Raw genomic sequence first — 19,306 nt, 5'->3', positions numbered from 1 at the left:
AAAATCTTAAGATCCAAGCTTGAAAATCAGTGTTTAGTATCTGTCAAATTTCAAAATTTGTGTAGACATTTAGATGAATTTTAAATTCTAACCCACCAACTAGTCTACAGGTAAGACAACACCCAGAAAACACTCAAAATTCAGCACAAATTATTTACGGCTAAACACAGGATTAAAGAGTCTGCAGGGTCAACCATGTCAATTTGGTTTGCTAGGTGTGGCTAACTTTAGCAGAGCTAGCATCACCAGCCTTTATTCCTCCATGCAGGTTAACGTCCACATGCCTGTGCTGGTTGCACATTATTTTGGTTGAGTGGTTATATGCCAGTTTAACCAGACAAAGCTTACATACAACTTTATGTCCATGTTCAAGATAGAAATAATGCCACACCGTGCTGTGCTAAGCTTGTTTACATCCAGGTAATAGAGCATTGTAGCATTATGGCAGTGGACATTAGCTGGACTTACAGCCTAGGCTAGTGGCAAGTGGCTGTGCTACAGCTTAGGCAGAACATGACCGGCATTTCAGTCTACAACAATATAAAGATATTGCTAATTTGTTTACTGACTAGCAACTTAAATGCTGACAAACAAATGGTGATGACAATTATCCATTTAGTCAACTAAGCAGACATCCTGACTTTAAGCTTCAAACTTCTCCATTAGTCTAAATTAAATTGATGTTCAACAGCGCAATGTGTCTCTAAACCGTTCTATAAGTTGTTAAATAATCGTAGTGTGCAATTGTGATACTAAACCTCATAATATTATATTTCTTTGAGTATTTAGTGCAATACTCAGCAATATTTTAACTGTTCAATGCCACGCTTTTTGCACATATTCTGTCTTAAATTTGCTGTGCTTTAAGAACAAATTGCTATATTTCTATTTTCACATTTATTTCTCACTGCCATACTGTGTATAAGAACAACCTAAACAATAACACGATATAAAACGAAAATTGTAATGACTATGCCACAAAGGATATTATACCTTACCAAATTCCCCAGAGGATGTGTTTGTAAAGTAAACAAATATATACATTTGAAAACTGCGTATGAATTTTCTAGCTGCAAGTCAGGGCTAGCAAGTAAACTGGGGTTTATTACCGCGTGGTTTACACATACAAGGAATATGTCATTATTTAACTCTATTGTTTTCTATTCATCCTATACACCATTTTTGTTCAACTATTTAAGTATTTTATTAATTCTATCATGCACTATCATGTTTCTTTAAGACTCAGTTCACACTTCATGGGACTTGGTCCTCTTACGACTTTAAACCAACATGGGTTCATCCAGTGTAAAAACTAGAAATGATATAGATACTTATTTTTTAGCACATTGTTACCCTTAAATGATCTCAGAAGTTTAAGCGATGGACAGTGTTGTCATTGCTTTCCTTATAAACAGTTACTTCACACTCAAAACATGAGATAATGCAGGTAGATAAGTATATAAATGTTTATTTCAAAACATGAGAATGGTCATTATGATAAAATTCAATAATATGCTGATACAATTTTTTATAAGGGATAGATTTAAAAGTATTTGTTTATATATTCAGTACCACAAGCTCTTTCTCTTAAGAATAAAATAAAATATATTTTTTTTCCTTAGACACCATGGCATGTGAACACGACCACTCCACACCACAGCGACGTTTGAAACGTTTAAATGTACACCAGTACCACCATTAAAGTTCTGTTTCTGTGATAGCAGTGACAGTGTCTTTTTCAGTGTTTGTTTGAATAAAATCTCAATCCAGAAACTTTCCTCCATCCATAGCCGTGGGAAGTGGGGCTGCAGCGCCCTCTGCTGGATCACTGGATTACTGACGGTAAGTCCAACACAGTCAGCCTCTGCACACACTCTTTTCTTCTTATTAATCAAGGTTATTGACATCAGTTATCAAACCAACTTCACCTTGATGGAAGAGAAAGCAAATATATAGTATGCTTTTTGTGAGGAAACAGTGGAAAAGTCTGTTTCAATAATTAATAATGATAAAAATATGAACCACACGAGGTCTTGCTCACTCAAGCTCCCTCAGGTCTGCAGAGAGCTAGTGAATTGTAAACATCCTTACACTGTGAATCCATGCAAAAACTAACAGAGCGCGATATTTGCAAATCATGTTAAGCTCCCTCAGTGGTGACTATTGTGAACAATTTCATTTTACTTTATGACAAAACTCCAAGCAGACTCGTAACTTGTTTGGGTATTTGAGACTTTTAGATTGCAACTTTGCTCAGTAGTTGTTCATATCTCCTTACAAACATGATGCCAAGACTGATTAAGACTGATTAACTACTACTAACAGCCTCAGGAAGATTAAAAACAACATCTTCTTTGAAAGTCAACATTGACAGTAATGCAGTTCAGATCGATGTTGCAGCAAATTAAGCACACATAAAAAGTCAATACTGAAAAAAACAGGATAGATCTGCAACAAAAAAACACCCCACCAAAGAAAGTGCTAGAATTTGACTTAAAGGGGTACTGCTCTGATTCAGTATTGCATAAAATTGTCGGACATACAGACACAAATGAAGGCAGATAAAGGAGGTTGAAACTAAAGAGCAAGTATAACCAGGGTTCAGACTTGAAAATCCTGCATCCCAAATTTCAAAATCTTTCCCAATTTTTCCCCAATCCTCTTTTTATATTGAAGCTTTTCACCTGAATGTTGGGGAAAAGATGCCCAACCACCGCTGGACTGCACTGATTATGTTCTTAGAAAGTTTTCTCCTCCCAAGAAACGTACATAGAGAGATTTTTTTAGAGCCACTAATGACATCATCAACATTAACAGCACGCGTGATACTTCCTATGACTAGCTTACTTCTAGAGTAACTCTAGAGTCACACACAAACAATGACTACCATCAGATCACAGTGAAAAATGGCCAACTCAAAGCTACTGTCTGGGAATGGCTCAGTTTGCAAGACATCATTATTAAGTTTGTATGTTTCAAGGCTGTGTTTTCAAAATAAAAGACCCATAAAGGTGTGGTTGACATAGCCATATTACCTGTACTTCCCACAGGTAGCGTGTGAGCTGTGTGATGGCTGGGAAGCGGCTTGATTTTAATTTCTAGCATGCATGATAACAGATTAGAGCATTCAGACTGCTGACATGAGCGTGTCATGTCTGCTGAAAATCTAGAGAATAGAAGCCACGCCTATTTTTTCAGCGAGCTTAGCGTGAATCTTGGCCTCAATTGAAAAGTAATAAGTTGAGGGCTGTTTATAAAATACATGATAACACATCTGGAATGCTTTTCAAACTAAAAGCCAGATTTGTTTTTGTTCTTGTTTAAGCTTTATCCCGGTTAGCCATAATAAAAGTTGAAACTCCGTGCACGAACAGCCTACCTACGTTTAAACTATTTCACCGGGACTTACAAAAACTTAAATAATAAGTATGTGAATAATTTTGGGTACATCACATGCTAAAATAACTGCAAATATGAAAATAGTCTGTGGAGCACTGGACCTCACACTAGACCGGAAGTTGTGACCTGCCCTTGTTTTCACGCAATGCTGTCCAGGACAGGTTTTCTGTGTACGAAATCGCTTGCTTTGCTCTGTGTTCGAGTCTTTGATGGAATTTCTTTGCAAAAAAGTTGCCATTAATCACACTGCAATAGTTAAGCTATGTTAATAATTAAGTCACATCAGGTTATTGGAAAAATTTATTATTGTGTGATCTCCCTCTTCTTCTTGCACCTCTCTATCTCTCTGCCCCTCTCTCCACTCACACAGCTGTTTTGGCATCTGTGTCTAAATGAAGCGCCCCCCGGTTTCAAACTAAACTAAATGATAGTTTACTGATAAGAACAACCCTCCAAACATGTTTAACAACTGAAAGCTTCCCCAATATGAAAACAAGAAACATTATAATTCATTTAGGCTTTAACTAATTTTACTACAAAAAAAATCTTTCAGTTTAATCTCTCTTTCCCCGTGTCTCCCTCTTTTTTAAGTTACAGACCTCTTTTAATGTCAATAAGCCTGGTCTGAGAGCTTAACCTCTAAAACCACTCATGTATACGTGTGGTGAACCGCATGTTAAGTGGAAGGTGAGCAGCAACCGCAGGAGTGAGCAGTGATAGCAGCAACCCACACAGCCAACATGCAGTCTGTGTGAATACATGACAGCACGAGTCGGAGCCGTCACACAGCCAATACGCTTGTTGTGTGAAGCGGACGTTAGCGTTGTTGTAACAGCAGGGAGGATAAAAAAAAAGACATAATGTATGGATGCAAAAAGGCTTAAAAACATCTGTGGGGTCTTTAGGTACATTACTTTTGGGCTCTACCACTTTAAATCTAGACTTCTTTCATCATCATTCACATTTTTGGGGAATTATTACTTATAATACTTTAAAAAATAACCTTTTTTGCATCTTCATCTCCTTCTACTTGCAATCTGTTTCCACAAATGCGGCGTATGCATACTCAGACTCTTTGTTCTCTTTTTTTTTTGGCTAACTTCGACTTTTCTGTGCTCTTTGTGCTTGCAGGCTTCTTCAGAACATCTATGGAGCCGCACTTTGAATCAGCTTTTGTTTATCGAACAGTTGTGGTTGAGGGTTTGTCTTAGGCACCAGTTGTCTCCACAGTGAGCACTGAGATTTGAGCTTTGTTTGCCTCGTTATTGGACACTTCACCAAGATTTTACTGAAACTGTGTTAGCTTTTATTCCAAAGATTAGATTGCTTTTTCATGATTTCATGGATGGTAGACTTTCTACTTGTTCTTAGATTGCAGTTTAAGGTTTTTAATTGTATTACTGAGCGAGTGTGGAAGGTGAAATTATTAGGTTGCAGTAAGTCATGGTGTGAGTTAACATATACTGTGATTTTTCAGCAAGCTGCGCGTTAGACACGACCCGTTCCGACAAAGCCATCTTCCCACGGCTATGCAAGCACCTTCTATAAATCCAGCACATCAAGGTCCTCTTAAAGACATTCAAGTCCCGCTGCTTACACCTGATTGGTTGGCTTTTGTCCTCTCCAAAGTGTCCAGCGTGCTCGACAAGTTAACCTTCTGTCTGTCAAGGCTAGAAGTGTTCCGTGATGGGACGGCTACGATTCCAGCTCCACCTGGTTGGTTGACTCGACTTCGCTCCAAACTGGTGGACGTGCGTGAATGGACAGTCCTTTCTCCTGTCAGAGTGTTAACAGAGCGTAATTGGTTAGCTCTGCCTCTGTCCAAACTGTTGACTGTGTTTAGTTGGCTGCTCCTGCCTTGCTCCAGAGTCCCTGGACCGCCTGATTGGTTCACCCTGCCTGTCTGTTGATTGTTCAGGGTTTGCAGTTGGCTGGTCCGGTCTCTCTCAGGGAGTTTGGACTGAGCTGAGCTGCTTCTGTCCGTGTTTATAGTTTGTATCCTCTGTGTGTCCCTCTCCCTCTCCAGACTGGTGTCCCTGCGTACGAGTCCTCTCCTCTCCCTCTCCAGGCTGCTTTGGATCTCAGCTCTCCTAGCCAGAGCCTCCCTAAGCTGGGTCCGGTAAATCTCAATCTTCCCCTGGAGGTCCTGGAGCTCTCCCTCCCACATGCTGGTCTGAGCTGCCCTGCCGAGCGGAGAGAGCACCAACCCTGTGGAAGCCAGTGTAGAAACAGGTCCCCCGTTAACATGGAGGCTAATCTGCGGAGGGGAAGTGAAACTCCCCAGGCCCCCAAGCCCCAAACCTCCAAGGCCGAGCCCAGGTCGGCCCACCATGCCGGGCCTGCCGCGCACCGAGGCAGTGTGTGTGCGCAGGCGGTAGCTGTGCAGGGTCTCCAGGTCAAAGTGCACACGTTTCTCCTTGGGCTCATGCGATGGGGAGGAGTTGTTGGTGTCTCCAGCTGTGGTGGAAGCATTGGGAGAGTTGGGAGGAGACGGGGGCGGGTGGTGCTGTTTCCTGTGTAGGGTGCAGTTCTCTGAGATACAAGAGGAGGGGCTGGTGAAAGAGAGAAGATCACAGAAAAAAGGTTTAGATCCAGTGAGAAAAACTGAACAACAAGATACATGAATATAATTTATCATGAGCAAACAACAAACACAAAGTAGAAACTGTACAAGAAGTGTCACTTGCTTTCTCTCTCCACAGTCTAAACTGTAAATATGAAGCAGTCTGCAGCTGCTGGGAACAAATTAAACAAATTAGATTTAAGATAAATGAGTACGCTGCTAGTTTCAATTGCAAGTGGAAACAACATGCACACTATATTTCATTGCTTAGAACTAAACTAGGTCACTCTATAATGATATATGGTAACAACTTTGAAACATTTTATACACCAGAAATGGGGAAAAAAATGACAGTCAGATTTCTGTGATGTTAGAGTGAGATGATGTGAGATTGCAGCAGAATATATGCAGGAAAAATTCACCATGAGTGAACGAAGGAGAGAGCGAAGATGTTTAAATCATGTGAACGGTGCAAAGTGGGGAGAGTGTCACAGGATGAATAAAAACATCCAAGGTTGAAGTAGAAGAAGGCGAGACAAGGATGTCTGCACATTTGCCCAAACGCACCTCGCACTGAATTAAATGCAAAATCTCTCATCATAAGTTACTTCACTGTTGTTTCATCCGCCATCATTTTCTAAACATCAAACTGAGACTTCTACGACATGCTTACGATGTCATGTCCTTCCTTATGTGACTATCTCTCCTCCGCCACCACCTCCCTCATCCGACATGGAAAACGCTCATGTGTGGGACATGTGTGATCATGCAACATGGAAAATTCGGGGAACAGAACAAGAAGGTGATGTATGATTCTATAATAAAACCCTTCCAACAACTTCTTCCTTAACATAAATAATGTAACAGATATAAAGTGAACATTTCTAACAAAGGATTTATACAATCAAAGCGGATTGAGGGCGGCAATTGGGAGTGCAGACGCAGTAGTAGTAAGTTTGTGGGTTCATTACTTTTCATCAAGGCCGCTCAGCTCCTTCCCCACGTCCTCATATGTGGTGTGAAGGGCTCGGTGAATTTTCTGGAGAAGAAGAGGAGGATAGAAAAAACATAGAGAGAGAGAGATGCTGATTAGCAACATGGATTTTATAATCAATCACAGCTATGTAGTAAATCAGCAAGAGATGATGAAGTTTAACTCACGAGAATCGCTTTTCAGAACTAATGAGATTCTTTACAAATCCTGCTCAGAATAATGAAATCAAAGGATTGTAATTCTGAGAGAGACGGATCTCTGCTGAAAATTTGAAAGAGGTTAAGGCAGCCGTTGCTTCAGACTTTTTTAAGATGTAGGTACTTTGGCTAGACTTCAAAGAAATACCTTGAGTTATAAATATATAACGATGCTTTAATCTTTCCCGATATTTAAACACGCCTTTAGAAGTCAGAGGAAAAGGAAGACTTTTATCAAGTTAAGTTTTATCTTATCTTTTAACTGTTATCAGATGTCGTCTCCTGAGATAAGCTGGTTCTGTGATAGACGCTGGAGGCTGCATGATGTCGCAAATGACAAATAGTCTTCCTGTTTGACAACAGCTAGAGTTTGATCAGTACCGAAATATGACCTTTAAATCCTCAATTAGAGTTGTCTTTGGTGTATGTTGTCTAAAGCTAAATTATTCTACAGTGTGTTTGAACAAAAAAGGCTGATTGATTCACTCTCTTTGTAGTGTTTCTAAAAATGACCTGTTGCAAATGCAGGTTAATTGATGCATAGTTCGAAATTAATTGATACAAAATAGAAAGTGGTGAAAGACAGGGAATTATGTCCAAGATGTGCATTTAATGAAAATGATTTTAAAAAACGTAGGAAGGGGCGCTGGTGGCCTAGCGGTCTGGGCACCCAACGTACAGAGGCTATAGTCCTCATCGCAGAGGTCGCCGGTTCGATGTGACCATTTGCTGCATGTCTTCCCCCACTCTCTGCTCCCCTGTCTCTCTACAGTGGTCCTGTCAATAAAGGCAAAATGCCCCTAAATATAACTTAAAAAAAAAACAAAAACGTAGGAGTAGTGTATTATAGTGGCAATGTGCAACCACAATCCCAAAGAAGAGTGCTGTGTAAAATGTTAACAGCAGAATTTGGTGGTTTGCAAATTATTTAGACCCTATTTTCAACTATTTCTATTTTTTTCAGATTAACAAGCCAGGTGTTATCTCCTCATCTTTTGATTTGTCAGACCACAGGACAACGTACCTCAATCCATCTTAAATGAACTTAGGCCCTTCTGGATCATGTTTAGATATGGTGTTCTCTCTGCAGGGTACAGTTTAAATCTGCATTTGTGAATGCAGCGACAGGATGTGTGTGCTGACAATGGTTTATTGGTGTTGCTGGGCTCATGCAGTGATTTCCACTATAGAGTCATATCTGTTTTGTTTATAAGTTATATTTTGGGCTTTTACACCTTTTATTTGAGAGAGGAGAGGACAGTGGATAGGGCAGGACACTGGGGGTGCGCAACTTAACCATTAGGTCAAGCACGCACCCCAGAGTCATGTCTGTTTTTAATGAAGAGCAGCTTGAGGGCCTCAAGATCACGGCCACCCAGTCTTAGATTTCAAACTTGTTTCTTTTGTACAGAGATGTCTCCATATTCTCTGAATCTTTTAATGATATTGTGTTCTTTAGATCAGGGGTTCTCAAACTTTTTGGAGCCAGGGACTCCTTACAGGTGAGAAAATTGCCCAAGGACCCCCTCATAACTGTAACACAGATTAAGCACATGCTTACTACCATTTTCACTCTTAGTTGCCCTTGGAACTATTTGTATTGTAAAACGTATCAATGTAAATCCTTCAGACCTGTACCATAGTGATAAACAGATAACACTTCAATTTGAATCAAGTAAATACCACTTGTATACTTTAAAACAGAGGGTCATTTCATTCCTTGTGGACTCAACATGACAGCATTTATACTTTTCAAGTAATTGATCTAAAACGCTTTCAGAAAATTAACAGTAGCAAGACTCACATATCCCTTCAAGCCACCAAATGGTATCATAACAATGGTGTATGCTGTTTTGTAATGACACAGCACAATTTTATAATTTATTAGAAATGTATTCAAATTATTTCACGGACCCCCACGCTATGGTTCGTGGACCCCCAGGGGTCCCAGGACCCCACTTTGAGAACCACTGCTTTAGATGACTCCCCAGATTCTTTGAAATTTATTCAGAGGAAAGGTTTTCTAATATTGTTGAACTGTTTGCTCACGCAGTCTCTCACAGAGTGGTGAACCTGCTCCCATCTTTACTTCTGAGAGACTCAGTCTGTCTGGGATGTTTATTTTATACCCAGTCATGTTACTCACCTGTTGCAAATTAACTTATTTAGTTGGTAGATGTTCCACCAGGTTGTTGTTTTAGCATTTTTTTTCTCTGTCCAAACTTTTTTCAAAAGGTATTGTTTTTTTCATAACTCTTAACAATTAAAATGACACATTTAAAATCTCAATTGAGTTGATTTATAGAGTAGAGATTATAAAGTAAAAAATATTAATGAATAACATATTCAGCTCCACTGGCTCCCTGTTCAGTTCCGCATTCAGTTCAAAGTCCTTCTGTTGACATTCAAGACCATCCACAACCTCGCCCCCCCATATCTGTCCGACCTCCTCCATGTTCCCACTCCCTCCCGCTCCCTCAGATCCTCTTCCTCCATACACCTGTCTGTCCCCTCCGCCCGTTTCACCACTATGGGGAGCCGAGCATTCAGCCGCTCTGCTCCCCGTCTCTGGAACTCATTGCCACCTCAACTCAGAAACATTGATTCTTTCCCCCATTTCAAATCACAACTCAAAACATATCTGTTCCAAACTGCTTACTCCGTCTGACTCCAATTGCTCTGTCATTTTGTTATTGTTTCTATTTTTTTCTTACCCCTTGTTAGTTTATATTGTTTTCATTTTTGACTCTGATTTTGTTTCCTTTAATGTGAATTCGTGTATGTATATATTTATATCTGTGCGGTGTCCTTGAGTGCCGAGAAAGGCGCCTTTAAATAAAATGTATTATTATTATTATTATTATATTGATATGATTTAGTTTCAAAGGAATTGTTTCTCATTCTTGGCTGCTATTATGAATGTCCAACAGTAGAGGGCGTATGCTACCTGCAAATAAGAGTTAACTACAGGGGGTAAGAACATCTCACCAGTTAGAGTATGATGGTGTGTGTGTGTGTGTGTGTGTGTGTGTGTGTGTGTGTGTGTGTGTGTGTGTGTGAGAGAGAGAGAGACTGTGACTGTTTTCATATGCTTGTGCACGTTCACACATGAATAAAGTGAAGGTTACACTTGTTCTTCTTTTCTCCCTCTGTTCTTTCTTGCCTTTGTGTCTACATGTTTCCAATCATCTCCATGAATACAGTTTTCATATGTTTTTACTCACCTGGCTTGTGTGCAGCCAGTACTGCAGTGTGTTGGTGCGCCGGAGGCGAGGGATGACCAGGTGATAGAAGGTGTGTTCCCCTGCCAAGGTCAGCAAGGCTCCACCCACCCCCATACAAAGCAGCACGAACAGGCCGGAGAAATGCTGGATCCCCATCTGTAGAGTCTGAGGAAGTGACAGGAAGGATAAAGAGAGGGAGAGGAAGAGAGAGGGTGGTAGTGGTGACACAGATTAGTAAAAACTTAAGCTTACAGACAGGAAAATACAGAGATAGAAGATTTGTATTTACATAATTACTATTCAGGCCACTTTGTACGAATATGCAATTGATATTCAGCTTCTGTATGTCTACTTTAGCTGTGTAAGCTCATAAGAATAGAGTAAAGAAGAGAGGGCAAGAGCGTAAAAGACATGCTTGGAAAGAAAAGTAGAGGCAAAGCAGGAGAGATAGCAAGCATTAAGAGCATGAGGGGAAAGAAAACGGATAGTGAAACAGCAGTTAGCAATGCTTAATTGAGGAGCAGTTTGTTCCCATTTAGTTCGCCCACATTCTGCCGGACACATTGTCTATCTCTTATGAGGCTTTCAAGAGCCTGGAGGAAGTGGAAACAGACAGTGGGGAGCTTTTTCCATTGCTCTCTAATCATGTTCCCTTCACCTCGCTCATTTCTGCGCTGCCTCTGATGGCAATTAGCCCCACGCTGACTCGGCAAATTCATCAGCGACAATACTGACCTCCTTTTGCTCCCAATCCAGAGGGCGAGATCTCACCAACGCCCACATTGTTCCAGAGTAGCCCACGCTCTATACTGAAGGCATGAATGGTAATAACTTCCTAATGCAGGGTGAAGTTAAGGTTTTCGTTTCATTTGGAGAAACCTATGACTGAGTAATTGTGTTTGTGTTATTATATGATACAACTTTGAAGTGGGATTTAAAAGGCATCGCCAAAGGGAGTTGAATAGCTGCTCTGCTCTCAAGCAACAGATATAGACTACAGACACTGTGCTCTGTCTAGAGATTCCCACTTCTTTATAAAAGGGGGGCAAGAACTGAGAGTACTTTACTTTAGCGCGTACACAAGACAAAAATAAGTATCTACACTCAGACAGAACGTGCTTGTAACTCCAGTTAAGCTCAGTAAATAGACCCAAGTTTATATGATTGTATGTCTCTGTCCGTGTCGGTGTATGTTCATCTGTGTGCGACTGTCAGGTGTGTGTGTTTAGCTGGCAGGAAAACCTGTCGGCTCCCCGAAGGGAGTCTCATTTATAGGAGTACAGCTACAGAAGGCTTTGCTTTACACACCAAACACGTACACACTACACGCACTCACACTCTCCCAACGATGACTTACCTCAGTGACGGCAAAGACTCGTTTCCCGCAAGGCACCACCTTATACCATTTGTCATGGAGCATGTCCATGAAGCCATCAGACTTGTAGCGACTCACGAACTCTGACACATTACGGGTTAGAGGAGAGCCCTGGGGCAGGCCTATGCCATAGCCTGAAAGAAAGGAAACACAGACATGTACAGTTAATAGAAATGCTATGCAGGTAACAGAACATGCGACAGGAAGTCTTTTCTTTATTTATCAATTTCATCATCTACTTGCTGTACTGTTTTATGTTCTTCTTCTTTTAAGCTATATCCAATCTTTTAGTTTTTTATTCTTATTTTTGCCTGTTATTTAAAAAAAATAAGGATTTAGGTTCCTTTTGGATTTTTTTAACATAATAATGTGAATGTTTAAATGTCATGATTCAATGGGTGGGCCTATGAGAATTGCTACCCGTGTAGTGGATCTGAATAAATGCATGAATGAATGCCTGAGGATGTATCTAGAGACTAGGGTCTAACTTAGTGTTTTCATGTAGGAAACCACAGCCAACGGGCTGCAGTTAGCCAAAGGCCAGATGCCCTGCAGATAAAGTTGATTTATGGGTTTACATCCAGTTTTTTTTCCAGGTACAGTGCATTAAAAGACATAATATATAGGCTTTCTCTTGTAGTAAGCCTATTTGTGTTGGTAAGTGAAGCATAAAACCACAAATGCTATTGGGCTGCCTTTGTGGTGCAGCATAATACAGTAGATCAATATCTGTTATTGAGTAATAATAAAACAGTTGGTTTTGACCAAGTTGTTTGATTGGATAAGAGGCATTGCATTTGTGCACTGAATACTTAACATTACTCTACAGAGTCCATGTCTAGGCTGATCGAGATGGCACCTCAGGGTCACACAGGATGCTGAAGCTGCTGTTTACAGACTGTAGATTCAACGGTAGCATAATAATAGGAAACCTAGAGGTACATGTATATTGTTCAAAGATTTCTGTCTCTTCTTTATTGTAAAATACACACAATGCAGACAGGTTCAACATAATGGCATAGAAGGCCATCAACAACTTAGCTCCTCAGTACCTCATTGACCTCCTCCATTCTAAAATTCCCACCCATAGTCTCAGGTCCTCATCTCTCATCTAACTCACCCTCCCACCCGCTTGACCACCATGGGGTTGAGAGCCTACAGCCGCTCGGCCTCCGCCTGAGGAACTCTCCCCCCCTGGACGTACAGAATTCCATCTCTCCCACCACCTTCAAATCCCACCTAAAAACTCACCTTTTACGCCAAGCTTACACACTGTAATCCGTCTCCCTGGGACTGAAATGCCCCCCCCCCCCCTTTTCATCCTTCTAGTATTGTATCTTTATTCTGATGTATGTATTTTTTTATTGTTGAGTGTTGCTTTTAATATTGCTATGTTGTAAATTGACCTTGGGTGTCCAGAAAGGCACCTATAAATAAAATGAATTATTATTATTATTATTATTATTATTATTATTAGAAGGGGAACTAAATTCTAACTAAACTAAATTAATACATAATGACTTTGTAGTTAAATGTTTAAGATAGGCTACATTATATTCAAAAACATCCACAGTGCCTTTAGCCATTTTATGTTTATGAATTAGATTTTTCTTTTTTATTACGTTCAGTGTTTTATTCCAGGTTACTTGAACGCACCAGTGTGGGCGGGGTTAACTTTTGAGAGGAGCGTCAGGTAACAATTTGTTTGCACGCTGTCCTCGAGTCTTCAGAAGTCATGTCTCGAAAATGTTCTAAATGTTAAATGTTTGGCAGGTTACAATTAAGCTGAAGCTCATGCAGCAACTGAGCTGTTACATTGAAACACAAAGTACAACTTAAAACTGGGAATTATCATAAAACTGTCTGTTATCCATCAAGGATAGGCCACTTCTACTTAATTGCCATCACCTGCGAGATATTTCTGTCTCTCAGTGTCGAGAATACCAGATTAGGGACCAGTAGGGATTTGCATTCTTTTAACAATTTGACTCTACTTTCTCCAGAATGATGCCACTGAAACACAAACAGAATCTGGAAATGCCACCCGTTTGTGCACCCTGGCTGGCATCTCTCGTTTGCCTTCAAGCATGCCGTGCAGTCCAGAGGTTATGGAGGATTAAACCACTTTTCTGCGTCTTCCATGACCAGCTCTACTCTGAACAACCTGACTTTATTGTCACCACAAAGAGGGCTGACAGATTGATTGGATTAGGATGAAATTATCCCCATCTTCAACTCCAAGCCACGCCGCCTGGCCCCTGTGATGGAAGCTGGCAGCATCCAAAGGTAAGATTAAACGATTTGGTTTTGCCCGCCGTGGCCACTGAATGACACTGAATACCTACGTCATTAATCATGATGCTTTCACTGACAATGCACGGGAGTCGTTAGATAGTTTCACTCTGTGTTTCTCGGCTGTGTTTGCATTTAGAGAGGTGAATGGTTTGTTTTTCTGTTTTTCATCAGGATGTGAGAGCTTGTGAACTGTCTGGCTTTGTTTTTTTTTAAGGTCTGGACTGTTTTCCTTTGGCTTTGTTTATGTTGTTGGCATATGTAAGCTGTAGTTTTTTCCTTGATTCATTAGTTGGACTACAACAGTAAGCCACAGATAAACATTTAGGCTAGGTTAATATACAGGAATTCAATACACCAGCACCACCAAAGACAACAACTATACAATAACCAAGCGGCAACCTCCGGTCTAAAAATATGAGACCAATGCCCAATATCCTATATCAGGATTACAGTGACAGACTGCACATTAGACCTTATTATGTCTGGCCATTGTTTGTGATCTGGTTGTTATATTGCTAAAAAAAAAAATACAATTTTAACTTTCTTTTTAAAAAACCTTTGGTAGTAGACATGGGTTTGCAAGATGATAACATGAGTATGTGAAGTGTTCACATTTAGAGATTCTTTGTCAATGTCAGTTTTACACTATTTCCCCCTGGTGATATCTTGTTTTAGGCTGCTGCCACATGTTACCTTAAAGGTGACATATCACGCTTTTTTCATCAATATATATTGGTCGAAGAGGTCCCCAAAACATGTCTTTAAAGTTTGTAAGAGCCAGATTCATGTTTTGGGTCAAGCTGTGAAACACATTGTTTATTGTGCCACAAGGTGTCATCGTTTTGCTCATTAAGGGCACAGGTATAAAAGTACGTCACCGCCTGGGTATCAGATGTGTGTCTTGACCCGGAAGGGCAGTTGGTTTTTGACCGTTGTCACGTTGTCGTTGTTGCGTTGTCACGTTGTTACGTCGGCATGGAGAACCGCGTCTAAAATGTTTGTACGTGCAATGAATGAAAACTTGTGGACGCTGTCTAACACTTTGTACGGTGATTCAATAAATGGATTGTTTTGTGCTGCAAACCAGAGTTTCGCTTAAGACCTGTTATTTCAACAACTACAGTAAACGGTATTGTATGGACAAACAAATGACAGTACAACGCGTCAGCCAAGTCATTCCCGGGAGATATCAAAACACACCGGCAGCTTTAGTACAGGACTAAGCTTCTATAAAGTTTATGCTCAAAAAAACACTTTGAAATCAGATTTTGGCATGCCTGAAAAGCCCTCTTCTTCAGCCCTGCTCAGAACACTCTGTTTTCTCTCTGACCACGCCCCCTCAGGAAGTGGATGTGCCCTCGGCTCTCCAGCATGTTGATCTAATGTTTACATGTTGGCTGAATATACACGGCTGCTCACAGACCGCGCTACTTCAACCCTCTGAATCTGATCCTGAATCTGATCCTGACGGAGAGGCGCCTGCAGCAGGACCTTTCTGAACGATTGGTCACAGATTTAGTGTTTCTTGTTGTTTATTTATCAGTATGTAGACGTGTGTCTTGGTACACAGATACTTACATGTAGCTATGTGGCTATGCTAACTAGCGCTAGCACTTATCCCTGATAAATAAAAATCATCCCCTAGATCTTCAAATCTGCAGACGTGGGGAGTAAAACCGACCTTTGCCAGAAAGGCAGCAGGACCTTTCTGAAGGATTGGTCACAGATTTAGTGTTTCTTGTCGTTTTATTTATCAGTATGTTGACGTGTGTCTTGGTACACAGCTACAGCTACGACATGTAGCTATGTGGCTATGCTAACTAGTGCTAGCACTTTTCCATGACAAATAAAAATCATCCACTAGATCTTCAAATCTGCAGACGTGGGGAGTAAAACCGACCTTTGTGTTTATTAAGACAGCCTACAACTAGCATGCCTCCCTCCTAAGCTCCTTGTTAGCACACGTGTGTGCAGGTAATGAAAAACGGACGAGGGGTTGAGTTGTATTTTATACAGTCTATGGGCTGAACAAGCTCCGAGCTCTGACTCTGTTACAGACCGGATATTGTTGTGACGTAACAAAAACACGGAAACGAGCCGTTTCAGACACATTGAATGGATTTTTTTTCATTTCGGGGGTTAGTAGACATGCCAGGGAAACCTATTTCAGGTAGAGAACCATTAAAAAGTCGATTTTGCATGATATGTCAACTTTAAATAATGATGATTAAGTTACAGGAAAGGTGTAAAAGTTTTGGTTTTGTTTAGTTGTGGATGGAAAATATGGATTGTTGAATTTTCTTGGCAGGGGATGCTTCCAGGAGAAATGTCAGTCAAGGCTTCAGAAGCATCATGTACCAAACTGCTGACAGTCAAACCACTCATCTTTATGTCAAAGTTTTGTTGAATATTTCCCATTATGTTGCATCATAGATCTGTCACATGAGAACATGTTTTGACCAATGTTTGGTGCTCTGATCTGGAGTTGGAGCGTGATCAAATTCGACTCAACACCATTGACTTCCTTTAATGAAAAAGTGGTCATATTTTTTCACCCTGTGCTACTTACATGCAGTTATGTTCCCTTGGGCGATGTTCTCACATGGCTGTTGCTGCCCTCTGCTGATTTATTGATGCAATATATCTGACTTCTGATGGAATGAAAACACTGCATTGGAGGAGTTGGTGCAGCCACCACCATGTTGTACAAGAAATGACTCCAAATTGGAGCAAAGAAATGTCAGTCGTGTATTTTTTATGTAACCTTTATAAAGAACAACCATTTGTCGGAAATGGATTCCTAAAATTACTCTTTCACCCGTACAACAGTCTCCAAATTTGTCTTTCGTTCTCCTGTGTGCTTGATTACTTTTGGTTAGACTTTGTTACATTTCCATCATAGTTCTCAGACAGGAACCCCTCAAGCTTGCCCGAGGAAAATTTTGAGGTACATGCCACTTTATATCAGCCTTTAATGTGTTTTAGTCTATTTTTTACCAGCAGTTTTATGACATCCTTTGAAGGAAAACACATTAAAATCTAAATGTGTCAAGGGAGGGTACCATCCTTCTCCAGCTTTGGGATCATTTTTGTCGCCACACTTCCAGATTCCATAAAAATCACCCACACAGCATGAAAAATAAATGGTCCTCCTTCCTCTCACCTACTCTGACCTCATCACCGCAGCCGCCTGGCAGTAGAAAAACACTTATGGTAGCCTATGATGCAGATCATCCACTCCACCCAAGCTCACCTCACACCCTTACCCTCCAGTTAAAGATAGAAGACCTGCTTCAGTATAAAGGCTAAATAAAGGCCAGATTCACTCCATTTGCACTTGAAACTTGATTATATGCTGACATTTTGAGCTCTTACTTTATGTGTTCCCTGACACCATGTGTCATAGAAATACAGCCATATAGGATTTTTAAGATGGATGTTGTTCGAGGGAAAACACACACTGATGACTGATGAGTCGGCGGATACAGTGAGTTTTTGAGCTCGAATGAAAATAAACCTTTCTTATATTCATATTGTGCACTGACTTTTGGCCAATATAACCATGCAGAGATCCTTGGATGACTGCTTTAGTGACAGATAATGCTATTGGAGAAAATGTAATTTGATTTCACACTGTCAACCAATTCAGGTTCTGTCAGCTTGGGTCCGTGTTTCTTGGTAGATGGAGCTTTTGAGAGCGTTATAGACAATGAAGTTAGCCAAACTGGACAGTAACATGTGTCTGGGGTTTCCACAATGCTCTGCGTTTATTACTAACTACACATCAACCTTTAATGGCCCAGTTGAACGAACACCATCTTATCATACATGAACAAACAGTAGTCACACAAACCTTGAGTGCTCAAAATGACTTCAAGGACAAAAAAACAGCGCGATCTAGTGATGTTGCTCCTCCAGTAACTTAGCAACACAGTATGTCTTAAAGGTACAGTCCACTATGACAACTGTTATAAAGTTCAGACGTATGTCTGCTTGGCTTTAATGCTGTGCCTAAGTTGCTGTGGACAGTGTTGAGAGTATAGGGGATGGGACAAAATGTCAATGGGACAATATGTTGTCCTTCTTACTCATGTTCTACTAATATCCTAAAACTGGCACCAAATATCAATACTTCAATGTAAAGGTAGTCATTTCTCAAATAGTTGCAGGATCACTTAATCGTGACTGTGAGCAAAGTGTCAGGTATCATCTTGACACCCTGTGATAAGTTGAAAGTGTTATTGTCTATAAGTCAGAGAGCCCTCTGTGTGAAAAACAGTGTGACAAAAGTAAATCAACAATATGTTCTGAGAATTAAATTCATAGCAGGGCACAATTACTGACATATCTTCAGAGTGATGCAGATAAATAACTGTAAAAGACCTCTTATCAGCCTGATGATATTGCTTCATCTCATTGATACTTGTTGGGCTCCAATCATGAATGCACTCTGTAAAAATGAAATACAGTCAAATCTAGTTTAAAATACGCACTTTTAAGATTAAGGATTTTATTTTGGGGGGCTTTTATTACTCCTTTATTCAGTGACAGGACAGTGGATAGAGTGACGGTGAGAAAGTGAGGAATCACATGTGGTCAAGGGCCACAAGCCAGAATCAAACCCAAGCCATCTGCTTCGAGGACTATTACCTCTGTACATGTGGTACGCAATAAAACCACTGATCTAACTGTTGTCCCAAAGATGCACTTTTCATACTTTTTGAAAGGTCAGCTGTTTCCTGAACACCGGTGCGACTAATATAGCAATGAAAAATGAAGAGAGAGGTATTTTAGTGGGTTATAGTTGTGGTTTGGATGGCGCTCAAAGAAACAAGCAACTGCTTAGCTGCTAAAGCAAGCGGGATGCAAAGCAATGTGGACCAGTCTTGCAATTCCTCTTTCTTTGATTTTTTTTTCAAGTCATGTTTTTGGGCATTTTTGCCTTTTATTGAATAGGAAAGCTGAAGAGAGGCAGGAAATGTGGGGAGAAGAGAGTGGGGGAAGACATGCAGCAAATGGTAGAGGCTGGGAGTGGAGCCTGCAACCGCTGTGACAAGAACTATAGCCTCTGTATATGGGGCGCGCGCTTAGACCACTAAGCCAATGGCGCCCCATCGGTGACACTTTTAAATAGCTTCTCTCTCCTAGTTGGTCAAAATCATGTAGTGCTGGTTTGACTGGAAACAACTCCTTAATTTAAGACAACAAGAGACCAGCAGAGGTGGGTGGCGTGAGTCTGCGAATTAGTCAAAGGTATCT

The 19,306-nt window shown here is 40.6% G+C and overlaps 1 protein-coding gene across 1 annotated transcript in view; it reads right to left on the bottom strand.

The window, feature by feature from the left end:
- Positions 1-1,519: 1,519 nt before the first annotated feature.
- Positions 1,520-19,306, bottom strand: part of LOC117806424 (glutamate receptor ionotropic, NMDA 3B-like) — a 116,672-nt gene continuing 98,885 nt past the window's right edge. Inside the window, exons 9-12 of the mRNA XM_034675365.1 lie at positions 11,735-11,886; positions 10,378-10,542; positions 6,934-7,001; positions 1,520-5,951 (exon numbers count right to left, since the gene is read on the bottom strand). Coding sequence (XP_034531256.1) covers positions 4,979-5,951; positions 6,934-7,001; positions 10,378-10,542; positions 11,735-11,886 — 1,358 coding nt within the window. The 3' untranslated portion in view covers positions 1,520-4,978. The remainder of the gene's footprint in view (positions 5,952-6,933; positions 7,002-10,377; positions 10,543-11,734; positions 11,887-19,306) is intronic.

Source organism: Notolabrus celidotus, chromosome 22 (assembly GCF_009762535.1).
Source record: "Notolabrus celidotus isolate fNotCel1 chromosome 22, fNotCel1.pri, whole genome shotgun sequence".
Lineage (NCBI taxonomy): Eukaryota > Metazoa > Chordata > Actinopteri > Labriformes > Labridae > Notolabrus > Notolabrus celidotus.
The sequence above is the reverse complement of the archived record's forward strand: the minus strand, read 5'-3'. Positions and strand labels throughout refer to the sequence as shown.